The sequence below is a fragment of the Prenolepis imparis genome, unplaced genomic scaffold (genome assembly GCF_030444845.1).
Source record: "Prenolepis imparis isolate NDT839.2.m4 unplaced genomic scaffold, iyPreImpa1.0 SCAF_52, whole genome shotgun sequence".
Taxonomy (NCBI): Eukaryota; Metazoa; Arthropoda; class Insecta; order Hymenoptera; family Formicidae; genus Prenolepis; species Prenolepis imparis.
In genome coordinates this window covers 172,810-194,665 of record NW_028141210.1, presented here as the reverse complement: position 1 = coordinate 194,665, position 21,856 = coordinate 172,810, and the positions used below count along the sequence as shown (strand labels likewise).

The 21,856-nt window shown below is 26.6% G+C and overlaps 3 protein-coding genes across 6 annotated transcripts; 1 reads left to right on the top strand and 2 right to left on the bottom strand.

Moving 5' to 3' along the window:
* Window positions 1–34: 34 nt before the first annotated feature.
* LOC145947191 (odorant receptor Or2-like) lies at window positions 35–7,832 on the bottom strand. Its single transcript, XM_083056986.1, has 7 exons — window positions 7,354–7,832; window positions 6,158–6,254; window positions 3,060–3,369; window positions 1,163–1,262; window positions 798–899; window positions 535–693; window positions 35–308 (listed from the first exon to the last, which is right to left on the bottom strand). The coding sequence occupies exons 1-7, from the start codon at window positions 7,642–7,644 to the stop codon at window positions 249–251; spliced, it is 1,119 nt and encodes a 372-aa protein (XP_082913112.1). The 5' UTR covers window positions 7,645–7,832; the 3' UTR covers window positions 35–248.
* Window positions 7,833–10,228: 2,396 nt separating this feature from the next.
* Window positions 10,229–16,899, bottom strand: LOC145947186 (odorant receptor 4-like). Its single transcript, XM_083056977.1, has 7 exons — window positions 16,323–16,899; window positions 15,658–15,754; window positions 13,236–13,545; window positions 12,149–12,248; window positions 11,640–11,741; window positions 11,372–11,530; window positions 10,229–10,477 (listed from the first exon to the last, which is right to left on the bottom strand). The coding sequence occupies exons 1-7, from the start codon at window positions 16,614–16,616 to the stop codon at window positions 10,418–10,420; spliced, it is 1,122 nt and encodes a 373-aa protein (XP_082913103.1). The 5' UTR covers window positions 16,617–16,899; the 3' UTR covers window positions 10,229–10,417.
* On the top strand, window positions 16,449–21,470 carry LOC145947184 (uncharacterized). Of its 4 annotated transcripts, none has more exons than XR_014427131.1 (3): window positions 16,449–16,565; window positions 18,501–20,691; window positions 20,773–21,467. XR_014427131.1 is itself a non-coding variant. In XM_083056976.1 (2 exons), exon 2 carries the CDS (start codon window positions 19,143–19,145, stop codon window positions 20,595–20,597), a length of 1,455 nt encoding a protein of 484 aa, XP_082913102.1. In that variant the 5' UTR covers window positions 17,468–17,679; window positions 18,501–19,142; the 3' UTR covers window positions 20,598–20,766. The 4 variants fall into 4 exon arrangements, 1 of the variants encoding a protein (XP_082913102.1); XR_014427132.1 differs by lacking the exon at window positions 16,449–16,565 and adding an exon at window positions 17,468–17,679 and having other exon boundaries at window positions 18,501–20,695; window positions 20,773–21,470; XR_014427130.1 differs by lacking the exon at window positions 16,449–16,565 and adding an exon at window positions 17,469–17,679.
* Window positions 21,471–21,856: the final 386 nt, after the last annotated feature.

Here is a 21,856-nt window from a genome sequence, read left to right as displayed (position 1 = left end):
ATTTATTATATCACTTGTTGTCAAATGTTTTATTAAAATACATATTAATTGCGATAGATAAAAGTCAAATAATAATTCTTGTAATTTATAAACATAACTAATTTATAAAATATAAGTATATAAGAATAGTTGCATGATGATTTTACTAACAAGTGCAAATTTTCATTACAACACTGTGATTCTATATCATAACAAACGTTTTATGAAAATACAATTCATTGATTTTTATTCTAGATTTGAATCTTCTTTTACTCCTGACCCATTAAAATACGCACAAATGCCATGTACGAAAAAACGGTCGAAACATACTGAAAAATTAAAAAAAAACTATGTTATTGACTACTCTTAAATAATGTTGCATAGCAATTGCTGTTGCATATAAAAATCTAAAAAATAGATTGCAATTCAAAGAAAAAAATATAGAATAAATACAAAAAAATGATATAATAATAGTAATGCATAAAATATAATACATAATATATATATATATATATATATATATATATAAAAGGTTAGAGATAGTTAAACACTTACTGTAGCATAATAATTAATCGACAAACTTGGTAATGCGCATGGAATTGAAACAGTGACCGGATGTTGACTTCTTAGTATAACATGTATTAAAAGTTTTCGCATGGCCAAGTCACCGTCATACCATAATGAATCATAAATAGCTGACGCAATGTCGGTGCTCTAATCAAAGTTTGCATAACACATTAGTTTAAAAAACATTATAACAACAATTTATATTATCTATATTATAAGTTAAATTGCAATCTATTTATTAAATAATTTACCATGTTGATTACATTGTCAGCTGGCCAGGCGTACATGTAAAGTTCTACAAAACCTCCGAAAGCTATCATAAGATACGTCCATTTCACTGACCATGGCTGCTTCTGCATACATTACCATGTGCATACATATACATACATAAATATACTGTATGACAAATTAAGTGAGAGAAATATGAATTTATTTAATATTTTTATATACAATTATTATATTATATATTTTTTTATATAATTAGATTAAGTATATTTTGTTCTCTGTAAATAAATGAGAACATAAAGTAATCTTATTATAAAACGGTAATGATGCAGAATATGTAATAATTTTCTTACTCGGGAAAGTATATAATATATATATATATTATACTTACGCTTATAAAAGTAAGATAACCAAATATTACAGCACCAATACTAAAAGTTACGCATAATAGCGCTATATAACGAATTGCGAGCGCTACTTCTTTTGCATATCTGTAAGTAATTCATTGTCAGAATACTTAATTATATCTAATGTTTCTTATATATAAAATTAGTAGAACGATTAATTATTTGATATTTTATCTCATATTAATAAAAATGTGCTGCTATACAAATTATTTTATTATTTATAAAGATATATTTTCAAAAAAATTTATATATCATGTAATTTTTTCTCAAAATTTAATTAAATTATACTTTTATCAATAATATTTAATATATTTAATATTTAATATTTAATATTAATAATAAAATTAATTAAATAAAATTTTTTAAAAATTGGATGGTATATTTAATATATAATAAATATTAACAATAAAAATATTTCAAGTAATTTGAAATAAATATATGAAAAATTTTCGGTGCATATAAATTTACTAAAGATAATGTCAAACTCTAACAAAAATAATTATTTATGAAAACCTACATTTTATAAATAATCTTTTGAGATGTATTACACAGGGTATTTCTCAAACATATGTCAAAAATTCAAGGGATGATTCCTTGGGTTATTTTATAAAAATTTATACTTTTGATGATTTTTCAAAAATCATTTTGTTTTGAAAATACAGAACGATAAAAATTTATATAAGAAAATAATTAATACCTACTTGTAAAAGTTATTAATGTAGTGTTCAAAGAACTTTTTTGTTGTTACCACACACATACACACACACACAGTGATGTCGGAATGTGTTGAAAATATTGCAATGATATTACTGTTGTGAAAATATTGTATTTCTTGTAAATTTTTATCGTCCTATATCCTCGAAACAAAGCGATTTTCGAAAAATCATCAGAAGTATAAATTTTCATAAAATGATCCAAGGAATCACTTCTTGAATTTTTGACATAAGAAACACCCTGTATAAAGACTGAAGGCGTGAGAGTAATTTGTACTTTGAATCATTTGGAAATTGTTTCTGATAATTGAGATATGTCATGTTTTAAAACATTTTATTTTTATATTTAATTTAACCAGTTATTGAGTTTAATAATGTATAGCGCAAGATTACTCGAGTTTAAAATAATTCAAATTTAAAATAAAATTGTAAACGTATATTAATTTTTTTAAAACAAAGTAACACTATACAAAAAACTTTTATTTACTTTTTTGATTTATTTTTGCATTATCTGCCTTTCGATTATATTATGTTTTATCATTTTTTATAATCTATTTTGTATAAGAGATGCGAAAAGGTCGCTCAATATCGTATACTTAAGATTTTGATAAATGTTTACTTTAGCGCAGGCATGCCAAACTCGTTTTGCATTATGGGCCACATGATCTATTTTGTATTAAGCTGAGGGCCGCATGTTTTCAATGTTCTTAGAATAAATAAAATACGATTTTTTAAATTATTATATTTAGTATATTCAATGTATATTATACATAGTCGCTTTGTATTTATATCTTATGTTACTTTTTAAATAAAAATATTTTACGATTTTTTAAATAAAAAAATAAAAATAGAAACTATAATAAAAAATATTTTACTTTTTTTTATAAAAAACAAAAATAGAAACTATAATGAAAAATAAACAAAATCACAATTTAATATTATTTTTTAGAAGATATTTGACATCGTTTTTCACAAAACAATTTTTTTGAAAAGATTTTCAAGAAGTTTCGGCGGGCCGCAGTTTTTTCGTTGGCGGGCCGTGTTTGACATGCCTGCTTTAGCGTAACATACATTTACAAATATACATTTACTAATTACTAAAACATACATACATTTACTAATTACTAAAACATACATACATATATATACGTATATGTATATTATGTACCTGAGTAATATGTAGTGTTCTCGAGTGTACTTTATGAACTCTTTCATATTCGTCATCGTACGATAGCGTTCGGATAAAATGTGAAATCTGACGGCTACAAACCAAAGTAGAAGAGCAGGAAAACTATTGGCGCTAACTTGTGTCATACTTTGATAAATAGTTAACATATGATGTGCAAAGATAATAGTTTTCAATGGTTGATGTTGTACATCAAATGGATACTCCGCCGCGCTGGGAAACGGTTGTGGCGAAAACAAGGGTGTAGCTATCATACTGATGGCTGTCATTATTACCCAGCAAAAAATGCTACCTATGGTAATTGATATTTATATAATTTATTATTTACATAATGTTGAATACAAAAAAATGTTTTTTAATTTAAAAAATAATAATCATTAATAACCATTAATTTGAAGATTATTATATTTAATATCTTTAGTAATTTATATAATAACAATCATTTTCATCATGATTTAAAGATTAAATTATATATTTAATATAGTTAGTAATTATTTTAATGTACTCAGTACTGAGTTAATTTCATAAAAATAATAAATTAATATAAAATTAACCCCTTCTCTCTCTCTCTCTCTCTCTCTCTCTCTCTCTCTCTCTCTCTCTCTTCCTTTTTCTCTCCCTTGCTCCTCCCCCTCTCTCCTCTTCACCTTTCCTTCCCCCCTTTTCTTTCTCTCTCCTCTCTTTTTATAAGAAAGGAATCTTATTGGTTTAGTTAAAAACACTTCTCATTTTTTAAGAAAAAATTTTATAAAAATAAGCTACACATGTAAAATAGGAAATACTAACTAAAATCAAAATTATATTATTAAATAATAGAATTAATATTTTATTTGACTAGCTTTTGTTAAATTTCTGGTTTCATTATTATGTTCTCAAAGAGTGTTTCCCATTTTTTTCATTGAAAGACTTTCAGTTGAAAATTTTGCAGGCCTTCAAATTTTTATATTCCTCTCCATTAATATAATTCTGCAAGGAATAAATAAGTCATCTGATAGATGCAAAGTTAAATATGACAAGTGAGATAAGGGTGATGCCAAGTTTCACTTTAGTAAATAAACACAGAAATGCTGCTATTGTTTAAAATAGTTGCTATGTTTAAATAGAATATAATACTCTTTTTGTTGTTCAATTCTTGACGCTTTTTTGATTTTGTTGTCTTCAGTTTGTCTGAGTTAAAAGCAATATGTAACCATTTAAAAATTTCGCTGTTTGTTAAGAATTCGCAATGACGCTTTTTCAATATTACCAAGTGTGTAACACGATCTTTTTTCGATAAAGAACTGGACAATTTGCGATACGGGATTTCCGAAAAAATATTAACAGATAGCAAGGTACAAATTTTATGAGCAAAATATTTAAAAATACTTGTAAATTATTTAAAATCGATAAAATACAAACCGTCTATCATCCGGCAAATAATGGATACATGTAAATAAACTAAAAACGCTCATAGAAAATTGAAAAGCGAAAGAAAAGAAAGAAATTAAAATAACAGAATAAAAACCTTTATCGCGGCTCAGGTTCAATCACGGTTTTCAGGAAATTGCAGAAGCTCAGAATCTCGGAATCATTGCACCTTTTCGGATCGATATTTTTATACAGGCGTAAACTTTTAGGCAAATACCCGTAATAAGGGAAGGGTCGCCCTTCCTCAAAGGCCTTTACTGCACACCTCAAGGGAATGGAAATATCCCACCTGGGCCAGGGCACAACTTCCGTCACCGTTCCACAGTCAGTGATAACATCTACAGTTATTCGCAATGAGTATGGAGTATTGGGACTCCGATAAACCGCGTAACAAGCACACACCATGGGATCATTTGATAACTCGAGCCCCACAACAGGTTCACGTACACATAATTCACAGAAGGGTTTATGCCTTCCTTTTCTAAAGCGAAATCCGTATTCGTAACAAAAGTAGAATAAATTCATGATATACGTATGTATGTCGAAAAACAGTCAGACAGAGACTGAGAAATAAAAGTCAACATAACATTGTTATTGTTACGAAACAATACAGACATACTAAACTGGAAACAAAACATTTTACAACACCGCTCCGAATTAGCAGAACTAAAAGACAAATTAAGAGACATCAATAACGAAAATAAATTCTTCGCAAACAAACAAACACACAAAAACAATTTATTTATGTAATGACATCGAGCGGAATAATTATCCTTATTATAACAATATTGATAGTATAAATTACACCAGTTTACAGATAAAAATTATTTTAAGCCAAACAAAGTGTTTCTTATAGATTTTTGAGTGCTAAAAACGATGCCGCAAACTAAATTTCACTAGCACGTCAGATTTCCAAAATAATTGAGGTTTAATATGTAAAAACTGGCTTTTTTGCGATATTTAAGATTTTTTTGTAAAAAAAGTTAACGTTATCCGGAAAGTCTGATCAAATATCGTGAACGTATTGCTCATCCCGTATAAAATGCATTTTTTAAATTTCAATATTTAACTTTTTAGCCGTGTTATGAAAGATTAAAGCTGGAAGCTATTTCTCATATAATAGAGATACTGTTAAAGAAAAAGGTTTGGGAAAAAATTTTTTTCAAAATTGATTTTATAATTATTTGTCCCCCTTTAGATCATACAACTTTTGTCTGAAACATTTTTTCAAAAATTTGTTTCGAAAAATTCAAGGTAGGTAATTAAAATGAGACAACATATTGTATACATATACATATAAATATACATTTAGTGAAATCTATCACGATAAGTTACACTGTATATGTGCATCGATAGCCTTAATATTACACATTATGAATACAATTATATGATTTCATCATCATAGGTGGAATGTCGTAAAAAATAAGCTATTTTTTACATATTAAATCTCAATTGTTTCGGAAATCTGACGTATTAGTAAAAATTGGTTTGCGGCATCGTGTTCAACATCCAAAAATCTATAAGAAACATCTTGTCTGGTTTAAAATATTAAAAAAAGCAAAAATATTTTTTCTAAACTAGTGTTATTAACTCATTAAATATCATTGTGCTTAATATGCACACAATTAATTCAAGATAAGTTTATATTAAAAAAGTATATTTTTTGTACATACCATAAAACAACTTGCATCTGTCAACATAGCGTTGAAAAATTTCTTTTTCATGTTTTTGAGCTTGCTGGTAATAATCCTCAATTTCCAAAACAATAAACTGCATTTATCAAAACCAATTATTAATAATTTTGTTATTGTTTTATGAATGCGTAAACTACTATTGAAATATTTTATTATCAATTAGACCAACTTAGATCATATTGATTGTACACGAGAAAGTTGCAAAATCTATGGCGCAAAATCTAAAAAATAACAAGTATTACAATAATTATGCCTAAAATAATATTCATTTCATGTAACGTTTTAATCAGGCGTAGAAATAAGGCTCTTGATAATTTAAAGATAAAATAAAGGATGGCTAAGAGCACAAGCGCGATTGTTGGGGAGCGCGAAAAAGAGAAATTACTTTATTATATTTATAAATCCAAAAACATTAGCGGACGTTTTCATCCCTATTTCGGATTATCTTCAGCGCAAAATTATAAATAATTACAAAAAGTCACTGGGGAGGATAAAAGAGAATATAATAAATAAATAAATAATAGACCTGTCACTAATATTAAAAAAGAATAATTTATCATATCGCCTTTTTAACTGCTGACATCCACCGTTTGCGTATTTAATTTATTATGTTATTTGTTTTTACTTTATATTATATCTTTATTACTTTCTTTACTTTTGTGTAGGTATATCCAGTGTTTACTATTATCTAAATAAAATTATATAGATAATCATCTAGATAAAATTTTGGCGTCATCTTGTCTTTATATAGATAATAAAAATATGTATTATCTATATCTGCATCTTAGTTGAAAAAGTATATCTTTACTAAATTATCTAGAAATTATCTAGATAGTGATAATTTGGTTTAAAGTTATAGCACATAAAAATACTTAAGTAGTAGAACTTAAGAAGTAAGCGATAAAAACTTACAAATAAAAATATGAATATATTTCTATATTCCTTTTATAATTTACATTTTTTATAACTGTGTTTACATAAGCGGTTTAAAAAAAAATATTATCTGGAAGTTATCTAAATGAATCGTCATATAATTTTATCTTTTATCTAGATATATTTAAAACAAAATCATCTTGATCTTATCTAAGATGAATTTACATATTTTCATCTCATCTTTATCTAATAGTTAATTTTAAAATCATCTAACAATAAGCACAACACTGGGTATATCTTACCTGCAAACGTTTGTCCTGCATTGCGAAAAGTATCAGCTGCAGTAGAATTTGTAAGGCGGCGCTCAAGTCGCATCCCAGTTTCATCACAACCATGTAATCCTTATGTTTGCAGATTGTCCATATCACCGCGACGATGAATATCGTCGAGTTCGCGCAGCAGAAATATCGAAAGGCACTGTGAAGAAATCGTCGAAGTCTCGTCGCGTTCGGTGATAGCGGCCAACAGCAGGCGAACATCAGGTATACCCTCAGAAAAGCGATCACCCTATCCAATGTTACCTTTTCCTCCATTACATACACGGAAGTGTTCCTCGTGCTAATTTACGGTGGAAACTTAAGCTGGCATAACACATGAACCCCTCACATGATCACCCTCGCAATATCGCTGAGGTTATTTACTCGAATTATTGTACGCGCGGTGCATAAGATATAAGTAACGCGTTGCGCAGCCTATATTCGGAACAGAACGCATCGATTTTCGAAAGATTTCAATAGGTGATATATTAGAAGATATTAGGTTTAATTTTTCCCTTCTTAACACACTCTGGTTACAATTTTATAAAATAATGAACTAAATGGTTGCAAAAATAAAATTATTAAAAATAATATTATACATTTTGTGAAAGAAATATATATATACTTATAATATTGAAAACTTTTTCATAATTTCGTATTTCTATATAATTATTTAATATTTTAATAAATTTTATATATTAAATATATGTATATATATATTTGAAACTCTGATACTTTGAAATTTGTAGAAGTTGTTTTACTTTGGGGAATGTGGGAGATTATGTGTAGGACATGATTCCTATTTTATTATTTTATTAAGACTATTAAGAGAGACTCGAGGGAAGAGTTTTGCGTACAATATTGAATTTGTAACACTGGCGAGAAATGTTCTTAGTTAGATTGATTGCTACCTGGAAAGTTATGCAGGTGAAATAATTTTCATCGATACTGACTAGATATCTTGTCTTGAATTGCTTTCCCACTATATAAGAAGATAATGATCATTAATTAATCATCGTGCATCGAACATTACATTATCTCCTGCCTACAAACGCTGTTAGACTCTACATTGCGTTTAAGTAATTACCAACTAACGGCAATTGTCTAGTAATAATTAAATATAATATATAATAAAGTATAATTAGCAATAAAACTGACAATTAATTGTAGATTTTCTTCTAGCAAACTGATATTTTATCATATTTTAAAATTTTTTAAATAGTGTTAAATAATAAATATTGTTAAATAATAATTAAATAGTGTTAAATTATAAAATTTTTTAAAAAGAGTGTGTGTGTGTGTGTGTGTTTGTGTATAATATGTGTAAAACGAATTCAGTTCGATTTCGGATTTAATAGTGACCCGATGTAGACTAAATACTCTCTATAAATTATTATTAATTAATATTTCTTATTTATATTTCTATTTAATGGCCATAAATATTTGTATTTAATGGCCATACATTTTATATATTTTTAATTAGTGACTGTAAATTTTATATTTTTATATTATTTTATATATTATAATTTTGCCTATAATTTGTAAATTTTAATTATTATTAGTTTTATCTTTGTTACATATTTTAAAACAAATAATAAAATATTAATTAAAAATTTGATTGTAAAAAGTGAAATAATTTTAAGATAATTTTAAGAGTACAATTTAAAAAAACATGTTTCTATACACTAAAAAGTTATATAAAATTACATATATGCGGAATTTTATACTTATATAATAATTTATTTGTGCATTATTATATGAAAATAATATTTACATAGTAGAACCAAGTTTTTTGCATTAATTTCATTACTTGTAATTACTTTAATTATATATTTTATTTATTATTTGTAATTACTTTAATTATTATATTATATTTATTGAAAACAATTGTTTTGACAATTTTTTTTATCAAAGATTATATTTTGAGGATTTTAAAAGGAGAGAAAACAAGGATAGAAACAAAGAAGAAAAAGAGGATAAAAAAGGGATAGTAAAGAAAAGAAAAAAGGAAAAAAGAAAAAGATAAAAAAGTAATGAAAAATAGAAAGAGAAAAAAAGAAGGGGAAGAGGAAGGAAGATGAAAGAATGAAAAAAGAGAGACAAAAGAAGAAAAAGTAAAAAACAGAAATGGAAAAGAAATTAGAAGAAAGGGAGAGAAAAGGAGGAAAAAAGGGGAAAAAAAGGGTGATAAAGAGAGAAAAGATGGGAAAGAAGAGAGAAAAGAGGAAAGAAAAGAAAACTGGAAAAGAAAAAGAGGAAAGAGAAGAAAGAGAGAAATAGAGAAGAAGAAGGAGTAAAAAGAAAGAAAGAGTGCGAGGAGGAAAGAAAAAAGAGAGGCAAACAGAGTTCTATTATAGAAAACATAAATATATATATTTTTGAGGATTACTAAAATTCTAATTGTTTTTATTTAATTGTTGAAATAGAATTAAGAACACATTAAATTAATTCAATTTACAATATATGTTTATATTTTATATTTTCTTTACATTTTTAATATATACATATAATCACGAGAAATAGAGAATTAAATATGAGAATAACAAAAAATGGGAAAATTTTTGAATTTAAATATTCATATTAAGTTCAAGTTAAGTTGTAACAGTAATTTAAAATTCGTATATCGTTTTATTGTAATTTTATTGTAATTAAATAGTTTAAAAAAGAGTTAGGAAATTAAATAGTTAATATAATTGTTAAGAAATTAACTTCTTAAAGAAAGATAAAAGAAAGAAGCCAAGTTTACGTCCAAAAAGTTATTTTGTTAAAATATAAAATTCATTTGTAATATAAATGTAACTTGTACTACTTTTGTATTATTAAAATAATAATTGTTATTAAATAAAATAAATAACTTATTTTTTGTTATGGATATTTTGTAATTAAATAATATTACAATATTATAAAATTTTTACGTGTATGGAAATTATAAAGCTACCTTTAGAGTATCTTTGTGCAAGTTTTATTATAATTCTGCAGTTCTATAACATAGCCGACATTTCATGAAAATGCAGTTGCGCAAATTTTTACTATAATTAAAATTTTTCTTCTACTCTTGACCCATTATAAGTCGCACAGATGCCATGTATGAAAAAACAGTTGAGATATACTAAAAAAATAAAAGAGAAAATCGATATTATTAACAATTTATTTTAATTCTAAGATACATGTGATTATTTATTTAAATAATCTGAAAAATAAATTTAAATTCAGAACAAATCTTATTGCTAAAATTCAATGTTGATAATGATATAATAGACACGAGAATAAATAGAAATATAATACAAAATCCTAGGTGCCTGACTAAAATTATTATAAAACTTATGTTTAAAATCTATATGTTCTTATTTTGCTTGCTAAGTATATATATTACACATAAATGTGATTTTTGTTACAATAAATAAATCAATATGTATACATATATACAGGGTGTCTAATTTTAATCGACTATCCTCCAAAACTTTTTTATTTTTGATTGTACAATAAAATGTTTCAGACAAATAAAATACTTTATAAACTATTAATTTTTTTAGTCTTATCTTACCGTTATAACTTTATACGCCGAAAAAACTGCGAGGAATCGATTTATATTATATTATAAAAAAATTATAGTAGTTTCATTTAAAAAAATAAGTAACCTTCAAATAACCTTAAAAAACATCTTTCAGAAAAAAGTCAGTAGCGCCATCTTCTGTCTCCATTCATATCAAACAATAACTCTTGTCAGAAACATTTTATTGTACAATCAAAAATAAAAAAGTTTTTATGGGGGTGGTCAATTAAAATTGGACATATTGTATATATGTGTATATATGTACATTAATATATATAATATATAAATATATATATAATACAATATATATAATATATAAATATATGTATGATACAATATATATAATATAAAAATATATGTATAACACAATATATATACATATATAATATATGTATATAATATATGTAGATATAATATAAGTAAAAAATAATTGTTAAATAATGCTCTTACCGACGCGTAATAATTCATGGATAAATCCGGTAATGCACATGGAATTGAAATAGTGACCGGACGTTGACTTCTTTGTATAACATGTATTAAAATCTTTCGCGTGGCTAAATCATTGTTGTACCATAATGAATCGTAGGCAGCAGACGCAATGTCACTACTCTAATAAAAATTTTTGAGAAGCACATTAATTAAAATATTATTATATCTATAATATACATTTACTATAATATACAATTATGCAATTTATTTTTTTATGTAAGTAACCAACCGTGCTCATTACATTATCAGCTGGCCAGGCATACATATAGAGTTCTACAAAGCCGCAAAAAGCTATCATGAGAAACGTCCATTTCACTGACCATGGTTGACGCTATTATACGCAAACAATGGAAAAAGATAATATTATACATATATACAGCAGATTACTTCTTTTAATTACATGCATACATATGTCCATATATGAAATTTGTTTCATTTTATTTTTATTTAATGTAATAAGTTATAATATATTACTACATTATATAGTAATTAATATACTATTAAATAAGTAATTATGTAACTTATTATATTAAACAAAAAACACAAATTGTAATATATTTCATATATGTATGGGCAAATATGTAATATAAAATAATATATGAAAATAAATATAATGAAAATTTAACGAAATAAATATAATGAAAATTAAATAAGTATATAATTAATAAATATAAAAATTTTTTGCGGAAAATGTATGTGCACAATAATTTTCGCACGAGACCATGGTACATTACTTACGCTCATAAAGGTAAGGTAACCGAATATTACAGCGCCAGTACTAAAAGTTACGCATAATAATGCTATATAACGTACTGCGAGCGTTACTTCTTTTGCATATCTGTAAAAGAAAACTCATTTTCAGAAACAATAAAAAGTAATGAACACTAAAAATAAGCACAAAAGTAATGAAGATTGTCCATTATTAGTAAGAACATTATAAGATATAACTCCAAAAAAGTTACCTTTGTTTTTCAAAAATTCAAAACTGAAGAGTATCTCAAATGATTTCAGATAAATATGTATGTGGAAAGATTTGTAGCATAAATAAAATTTAGTTTAAAATAATGTTTCAAAAATGGATTTTTTAAATACTTTATATATTATTTTATTTAACAGTTTTATACTCTATTGTATTATTTCAGTTTTCTGATTATTATTAATAAATAATCGAACATGCATATATGTATTTTAACTTTGCACTCAATTTTTTTTAACTTTATATTTGTTTAAAAATATTTGAAACATTTTTAATAAATTTTATAAAACTTAAATTAAATTATAAATTTTTAAAAAATTCTATTTATCCCTTAATCATTATATGTAAATTAAAAAAAGATTTATAAAAAAATTAAACATAATATATATAATCAGAGATAACTGCTAATATTTCTATTTTTATGTTAATTTTTCTTTCTCTTTTATATTTTATAAATTATATACATTTTTAGTAAAAAAATAATCAAGTATGTATAAATGACAAATTTTGAAATTTAAATTAATATAGAAATAAATACTCAAAGTAAATTAAAGTTTAAAAGGAGAGCGAAAAAAATCAGATAGATGTCATAAGATTAAACAAAAATATAAGTACATAATTCTTTTAATGTAAATGAGAATGTAAATACTGCTCATCACTTTTAATAATCCGTTTAACTTTTCTTATATAGTTTTTACAAATTAATGCATTACATAATATTATATTTTCTAACTTGCAATTAATCCTGAGCATATTGTCTTTTATAATTTCGTATTTTATATATATATATATATATATATATATATCTTTTTATACATATATACATATATATAGGTATCTCATACGTACCTAAGTAATATATAATGTTCTTGCGTGTACTTTATGAGTTCTTTCATATTCGTCACCGTACGAAATTGAACGGACAAAATTTGAAACCTGGCGGCTACAAACCAAAGTAGAAGAGCAGGAAAAGTATTAGCGCTGACTTGTATCACACTTTGATAAGCAGTCAATACATGATGCGCATAAATGAGAGTCTTCAATGGTTGATGTTGTACGTCGAATGGATATTCTGCTTCACTCGGAAACGATTGCGACGAAAACAATGGTGCGGCTATCACGCTAATACCTGTCATTGCCAACCAGCAAAGAATGGTACCTATAGCAAATATACAAATATATGTATATATATTATATATAGGTACATGGAGTTTTATTTTAATTAATATAATCGAATGTTTTTGAAACTATGGCTATAACAAGAAAATATTTCATACAAAAGTTAAAAGACTTTAAGAGGAAAAAAAAGATCATTTTTAAAATTAAGGTTATTTTGCAAGATCATTTAAAGATCATTTTTTATAATAAAACCACCCTAACTTTTTTATATAAATCGATTCCTCACAATATTCGGCATAAAAAATTAGAAGAGTAGGATGATCAAAAATTGAATATTTCATACTTATTATTTACTATAATTTGACATAATTTTCATAAACTATAAAATATTTCGTAAAATATTCATTTTTTTATTATATCTTACCTCAATATTTTTATGCACAAAATAATAAAACAAATTGTGTGTGTGTGTGTGTGTGTGTGTGTGTATAATATGTGTATGTGTATAAAATTGATGTTTAATATTAAATTCAAGAAAAGATTATTAATTTATGATAATATTTTGTCATTGACTTTTTATTTTTTATATATAATATGTCTAATAATATATCTTTATTGTATTTTTATTATATTTAATAGTAAGATAATGTCGTGTGATATAACTAATTAATTTTATTCTACATATATCTAATTAACAAATACGGGAAAGTGGAGCAAAACCGGATACTTTTTTGTATTTGTCTTTTTACAAAAATTTAAAAGACAAAAAATCTATTGACTGTTAGTAGTGTTAAGTAAACCTTAAACTACGAGAAAATAAGGCTAGTTGCTGAAAATAAGTATTTGCTTACCAAGGATAACAAGATTTTTCGAAGTTGTCAAAATACCCGGTTTTGCCTTACCGGTAGGATAAAACCGGATACTCATTTAAAAGCATGCAAATTACCGTGCAATTTCGAAATCTTGATTTATTTAAATCATAATACAGTACAAAAATGCACAGAGAGAATTTTCTCTTAGAATTTACCCTAAAACTCATGGTAATTATGAGACAATATGGTATGAAAAGAATTTTATGAGAATTTTTCTGATTAATATTTATCACATAATAAAAAATAATAATATCTATCACAATAAAATATAAAATATGTTTGATTAATTGTACTAAAAGTATAGTTTCACTAAAAGTATGGTAAAATTAATCAAACATATTTAAAAAATTCTTTTCATACCATATTGTCTCACGATTTTCAGGGTAAATTCTAAGAGAAAATTCTCTCTGTGTGTATGTCTATAAACAAAAATCACAAAAAAGCAAATATCTTGCTCTACATAGCTGCAGAACTCGTGGATATGTAATGCACTGTATCCAGCCTTTGATTGATGTTAAGTACAAATTATTACAAAAGATGCAGGCTACATCTTTTTTTCTTCTAAAGATAAACTGTCTTCTTGCTTTTTTTATTATTTAATTTTTTAATCCTATATTTTTTGTACCCGGTTTTGCCCTACACGTAGATACCCAATTTTGCCCCAACATGAGGAAAATAATAAACACGGCGGCTGTATTCCGACGTAAAAGAAACGATGAAAACTAATGCGATCTATACTTTCTAATATGTCCAGATTTCAGTTCTGCACTTATCAAAATATAGATGCTTTGTATAGAAAAAGTCCACCACGACTTGATTGTTGCTCCGATATCGATCTTTTTTGTTTCGAAAATTTTAAACTTCTCTTAAAAAAGAAGTATCGTGTATACGTGGACACGGTTCATCTCACAATAATAATGACGTCAATTTACAATTAATGACACAAATTGGTCACAAACGACAATACTTATCACGAAGAAATAGAGGTACCCGGTTTGACCTGCCTACCCGGTTTTACCCTACTTTCCCCTATATGAAATTTCTCTTTTCATAAGAAAAAAAGAAATACTATGATAGCTATAATCCTCATATTTTTTGTAAATTATCAAAAATATGTGTAAATATATAAATAAAAAGTTCAGCATTTTATTTAATATATCTTTGACTTGTTTTAACATTAAAAAAATGTACGTAATTAATCGATTAGTTTATATAAAACATATAAATAATTAAACTTTTGTATAAAATATAGAAATAATAATTACATATTAATTACATACCATAAAATGGTTTGCATTTGTCAACATATTTTTGAAAAATTTCCTTTTCATATTTTTGCGCTTGCTTATAATAATTCTCCATTTCCAAAACAATAAACTGTAAATTTGTCGAAATTGATATTAATAATTTTGTTACTGTGTTTTATAAATAATAATATTATAAATAATGATTATAATAAAGGTATTATTAAATTACTCTTTCTTTCTCTTTATATCAATTTATAATTTTTTTAAATCTCATATATTTGTTTATATATAACAAAATTGCAAAAGATGATGTATAGAAAATAATAAATATCACAAAAATTATGTTCAAAAAATTATTTATTTTATGAGATAAGTAAATTTACAATTATATTTTTATACATACACAAATATATATATAATTGCTATAGAAAAAAATCTCAATACGCGGAAACATACTATACATTTTGTTAAAATTTTAAATAGAATGTATAAAACAATTTAACGGAAAAATAATTATTAAAATTAGAATTATAGCAATAATAAAAAAAATAATTTTAACTACGTATTTATATGACAAATGTTAATTTTTTTATTTTATTATTAATTATCCATCATCTTTTGCAAAGATTCTTGTTAATAAAATTCTCAAAGAGGAATATAACTTTTTCAAGGAAGAAATGTATCCATAAAACTTTTACCTGCAAACGTTTGTCCTGCAAAGCAAAAAGCATTATTTGTAACGGGACTTGCGAAACAGCGCTCACTTGACATCCCAGCTTCATCACTAGAAGGACGTCGTCACTGTGCTTATAGAGAGTCCATGCAGCCGCGACGCTGAGTACCGTCGAATTTGCGCAGCAAAAATATCGAAAGGCAGTGCGAAGAAATCTCTGAAGCCTCGTCGCGTTCGATGGCAGAGGCCAACAGCACGCGAACATGAGGTATACTTTCAGAAACGCGATTACTCGACCCAGCGTTGCTTTATCTTCCATAATAATACACGGAAGTGCCTCGATGCAACTCACGACGGATATTCAAGCAAGCACATTGCGAACTTTAATCACCCTCGCGATGTCGATAGCGTTATATATTCGTGTAAACGTGTAATGACTAATGACACAGTCGTGCGTGAGAGATGCCGAGCATCATATGTGCGTTGCATAAGATATAAACAGCATTACCTAATATTATATCCTACATTTGGAGCATCGATTTCAGTGTGCGCGATAAGCTATTAAAGAACATCAGGCTATTTTGATAATTACAATTTTAGAAATTAGTCTGTTAAATAATTACTAAAATTTACGTATTGAAAAAATAATAATATATAATATATTGTATAATTAATATATCATATATAATAATAATATAATAATTAAATGTAACTTAAATATTTTGATAAAATATCTAGTTTTATATTGCAAACTTTTCTTTAATATTTCAATTTTTTTATAATTATTATTACTTAATATTTTAATACATCATATATGTACACACATATATATATATATATATATATGTGTGTGTGTGTGTTAAATAATAATTTAAAACTAATACCTTTTGAAGTTGCAAAAGCTGCTTTACTTTTGAAAATGTGGAAGCCTATTTGTAGGACACTTGAATTTGCTCATTTCATTAAAATTATTCGAGAGAAGTTTTACGTATAATGTATTGAAGTAAAACAGCATTTATGCGAAACTGCTGACGATCTTAGTTCATTACGATTGATTATATACCTGGAAAGTTATTTTCGCAGAGAAATAATTTTCATCGGTACTGAACTAAATACTTCTCGTCTTAAACTACTTTTCCCACCACATAAGATAGCAAATGTTATTAATTAATCACAATATCGAACCTATCATTGATTCAAGCCTACAAACACTTCCAGATACTATATTACGTTTATGTAATTGCAGTCTAATAGTATATAATGGTCTAGTAATAATTAAATCTAGTATAATGAAATATAATTAGCAATGAAGTGGAATTATTACAAAGTACCTCGTGGCAAGCGACTACAAGCTATTATAACAAGCGACTTATAAAGCGAAGGTAAAGCAAATTTAACTCATTGTCAGTATAGTGATATGATGTAGATAGAAATAATCTGTATAATTAACGAACAACATTTATATTTTTATTTAATGATTAAATTTTACACAATTTTTTAATATTACATGACTTTTACTTTTTCTTTAATTTGTGACTCTTATTAGTAATTGTAGAGTACATAATAAACAATCAAATCTTAAATAAAAATTGTATAATATTATAATAGATAATATTGAATAATATTATAAAATAGATTTTGAGTTCAATTTAAGAAAAAATGCGATTGTACTTACTAATATATAATTACAATATAACTTATTTTCCGTTAATTAGATAAATATAATATATATGTACATATATATATGTATAATATATAATATTTACATATATGTATATATATGTAATATATAAGTTTATATATACATACATATATTATATATATATTAAAATTAGAAAAATTATTTTACAAAAATAATTTGTTATCATTATCTATTTTTCTCTCTGAAAAGTAATTTGTTATCATTACTCGCGTTAATTTTAAAAAATATATATTTAATTATTGTTATTCAAAAAGTAAAACTTGTTATTATAATTTCCGTTATCTTTTTTAATGCTAATACACAGAAGGCCAAGTTAATAAAGATTTTTTATTTCTTAAATTATATTTTTATTTTAAACTGTGAAAATAATATAATAATATAATAATTTCAATATAGATTGCTATTGATACATATGTTCACGTATACATAAGAATGTGTATATACGTTTTTATACTGTTATAACTTGACAGCCTATAAGCTAAATATTATTATTTATTAAAGTATATCGGGGAATCGCCAGCGCAGCACTCCACGCGCGGAAGTCGAGAAAATTGCGAAAGTGCAAGCGAAGAAGTTCGACTTTGCTTTGCTTGCATCTGGACTTTGGCCGCACATCGACCTCGAAAATACAGAGGCCTGTATCTATAGGTACCCCTACCAAAAAGCAGAGGATAAAAGATCAGTCGCAACCGCGCACTGGACAGTAATAATAGCAGTAGCAACAAGAAGACAAAAATGTGTGTAATACAAAATTTGTATGTTAGTTTTAGTGAAAGACAGTGTTAAAATAAGACAGTCTAGTATGAAATAAAAAGAACGATTTAATTAAAAACATCATCATAGAGTGCTCCATTCTCAAGTTCCAACTCCGTGAATTCTGATACTGGACCCGAGGTTCCAATCTCCTTTCTGACAACGATCTTAACATTTCGTGCCTCATTTACAGCATAACAAAATTGGTGGCAGCGGTGGGATCTGCCAAGGATTATCACCGGACTCTTGGACGAACTAAAAGACCTATAAACAGTGTTAAGACAGGCACGTTAGTATAAAAAACTGGCGGAAAACCAACTAACGTCACAACACAGCAACAAGAACAGCGGACAACCCAAGCAGTGAGAAAATCAGGATCAAATAACTGAAATGATAGCGATATCTAAAGATCAATGCCGAACAACAACGTCATGGACAACGCGTCACATGGAGCAACAAACTGCTGTATCAACTGTCGGGCCATCAGTTGTATTAACGTTGACGAGTAACTTGCAGCAGCGTCAACAGCCGACGTATAGCGATGCTAGTACTGTAAGTCGAGAATTTTATTATTGTAAAAAGCGAATGTCAGAAAGCACTAACACTTCTAGACAACCGATTGCGAACCGATTATGGTTACTGAATAAACCTGCAAGACGAGCTGTCAGAGCATCATCGGTAACGCGACGGAATCTCGATAACGTGCGTAGAAATTTAGAAGCGCAATATTCGAGCGATAGCGAAACCGAATTACCCTCGAACGTCGTTAACAAACGCGATTTTCCGTTTACTAGTTTTGAAGCAAGTCTATTCGCCCACGAGACTCAACACGAAAATCGTCAGACAAGACAAGATGTTAGCAAAACTCCAAGTCGAGTATCTTTAAGAAGGAAATTTTCACTAACTTCTTACAAAAGCGATATTTTCGACGAAATTTATACTCAAGCGGGAAATATGTCCACCCCTCTTCACAATACTGCCGCGAATATACCTGTCACTGCCGTAGATGACAAAACAAACAGACTCCGACAAACTATCAGCCAAATAGAACAAGATAGAACCCCCCGTAGCGAAGAAATTAAGAACAACCTGCAACTCCTCGACATATTAAAAGAAATACACGCAAAAGTAAATTCGCTGAACCGGCGAATAACGCAATTGGAGAATGCGAACACACGTGCACATCAACACGTATACAATCGCCCGGAAGACGCGTATAATGTGATTTATGAACAGACCGAGCGCGACATAAGAAACCGACGAAACACTACCTCACCGAATTTCCTATCGTTGAAAGAAGCGAGGAAGATGATACCGGAATTTAATGGTACATCGCAAAGCCGATTACGAGAGTTCTTAAACATCAGCACGTACGCCATCCAAAATATTAATCCCGCGGAAGAGGAGTCATTGGTACAAGCAATTTTATGTTTAAAGTTAAAAGGTAAAGCCTTGCAAGATTTTCAAATGCGAGATATCCGAACATTCGAAGAACTAAAGCAACGACTTAAGACGTATTACCAAGCAAGCAAGGAAAGCACGGCGCACTTACAACTCAAATTCAATTCCCTCAAACAAAAAATTAGCGAATCAGCGCAAACGTTCGGGCGACGCGTTAATAAACTCGCTATGACGTTATATGAATCCATGACAGAGGACGAAAATTATTCCGCCGCGGAAAAACGAGTTATTTTACAAACTGTACAAAAGCAAGCGTTATTAAACTTCCAAATTATACGACGACGACTTGAAGATATTCGTCCGCTCACGGCGATACGCGACCCTTCAAGAAGCGATAATCAACGCGAGCGGAGAAGAAAAGCTTATTGCAACGCAACGACATAGAGACGTATCTACCAGAAGTCGACATTGCACTTCTACGCGACAATACAAACACAATAGACGAACATAAAAAAGCATATTGTAACACCACTCTGAAGTAGGTAAACTAATACTAGAAAAATAATACTAGTTTATACAGCCAAAAATTATTTTAAAACAGACGAAATATTTTTTATAGATTTTTAGGTGCTGAAAACGATGCCGCAAACCAAATTTCACTGCAACTTCAACAGCATATCAAGTTTCCAAAATAATTCAAGTTTAATGTGTAAAAAATGGCTTCTTTGCGATATTTGAGATTTTTTGTAAAAAAGATTAACGGCATCTGAAAAGTCTGCTCAAATATAATGAATGTAATTTGATTGTTAATCTCCTATACTGGTTTAAAATATTGAAAAAAATATTTTTTTTGTAAACTAGTGTAAGTTATAAAAGACATAAGAAATTACAAAATAATAAAAACAAATTTTTTGCACAAAATCAATTTTTATGGCATCCATCGGAATAATAACATTATTATAATATTTATTATATAATTTATTATTATATAATTATTATTATATAATATTATATATGATACATATTATATATATATATATATATATATATATATTAATTATTATAATATTTATTATATAATCTGGATATTCAGGATATACAGCGGAAAAGACAAAGTAAGAAACAACCATCAGTTAGAATACTCGATGATAACTTCAGCATACATACCTAGTTCAATATTATTAAAGCTAACAATAAATGGAAGCTCAAGATTTTATATAGTACATATAAGACATAACTATAATAACACATATTGTAAACGGGAAACATCAATATTATTGTAATTAATATAATTATAAGCGAATAAAAAAGTTTTAAAAAAAAGTTTATTTTTACAAAATGAAATATGTTAATTATATATTATTTTCAAAATAATTTTTTTTTAAATTTATTATCTAATTTTTTATTGCACAATTTGTTAATTTATAATATCAAATAAGGTCTGTAATAGAATAAAGTCTTCTTAAAATTAAATTAAAAATAAGATTTATTCGTAAATATTTATTCGCTAAAACAATCCATTAAAATGCAAAGCATACTATATAACATATAAGTATCACAAATCGCTATAATATACATATATGCAGATTTTAGAAAGCCTCTTTTTGATATATGACAGATATAATTATTATACAAGAAATATTTATATTGCATAAATATCCGCATTGTTAAATTAATCTTCTTCAAGTATGACTCGAAACGTA

What these genes read in the sequence shown, in the direction of transcription:
- LOC145947184 (XM_083056976.1), top strand. Translation starts at nt 19,143, where the DNA reads ATGATAGCGATATCTAAAGATCAATGCCGAACAACAACGTCATGGACA.
- LOC145947191 (XM_083056986.1), bottom strand. Translation starts at nt 7,644, where the DNA reads ATGGAGGAAAAGGTAACATTGGATAGGGTGATCGCTTTTCTGAGGGTA. An exon ending in CAGATGCAAGTTGTTTTATG is followed by an intron (nt 3,370 to 6,157) that starts GTATGTACAAAA and finishes CAATTACCATAG; the next exon opens with GTAGCATTTTTTGCTGGGTA. An exon ending in GTTATCTTACTTTTATAAGC is followed by an intron (nt 900 to 1,162) that starts GTAAGTATAATA and finishes TAATGTATGCAG; the next exon opens with AAGCAGCCATGGTCAGTGAA.
- LOC145947186 (XM_083056977.1), bottom strand. Translation starts at nt 16,616, where the DNA reads ATGGAAGATAAAGCAACGCTGGGTCGAGTAATCGCGTTTCTGAAAGTA. An exon ending in TGCAGGACAAACGTTTGCAG is followed by an intron (nt 15,755 to 16,322) that starts GTAAAAGTTTTA and finishes ACAAATTTACAG; the next exon opens with TTTATTGTTTTGGAAATGGA. An exon ending in CTGATAATGTAATGAGCACG is followed by an intron (nt 11,531 to 11,639) that starts GTTGGTTACTTA and finishes AATTTTTATTAG; the next exon opens with AGTAGTGACATTGCGTCTGC.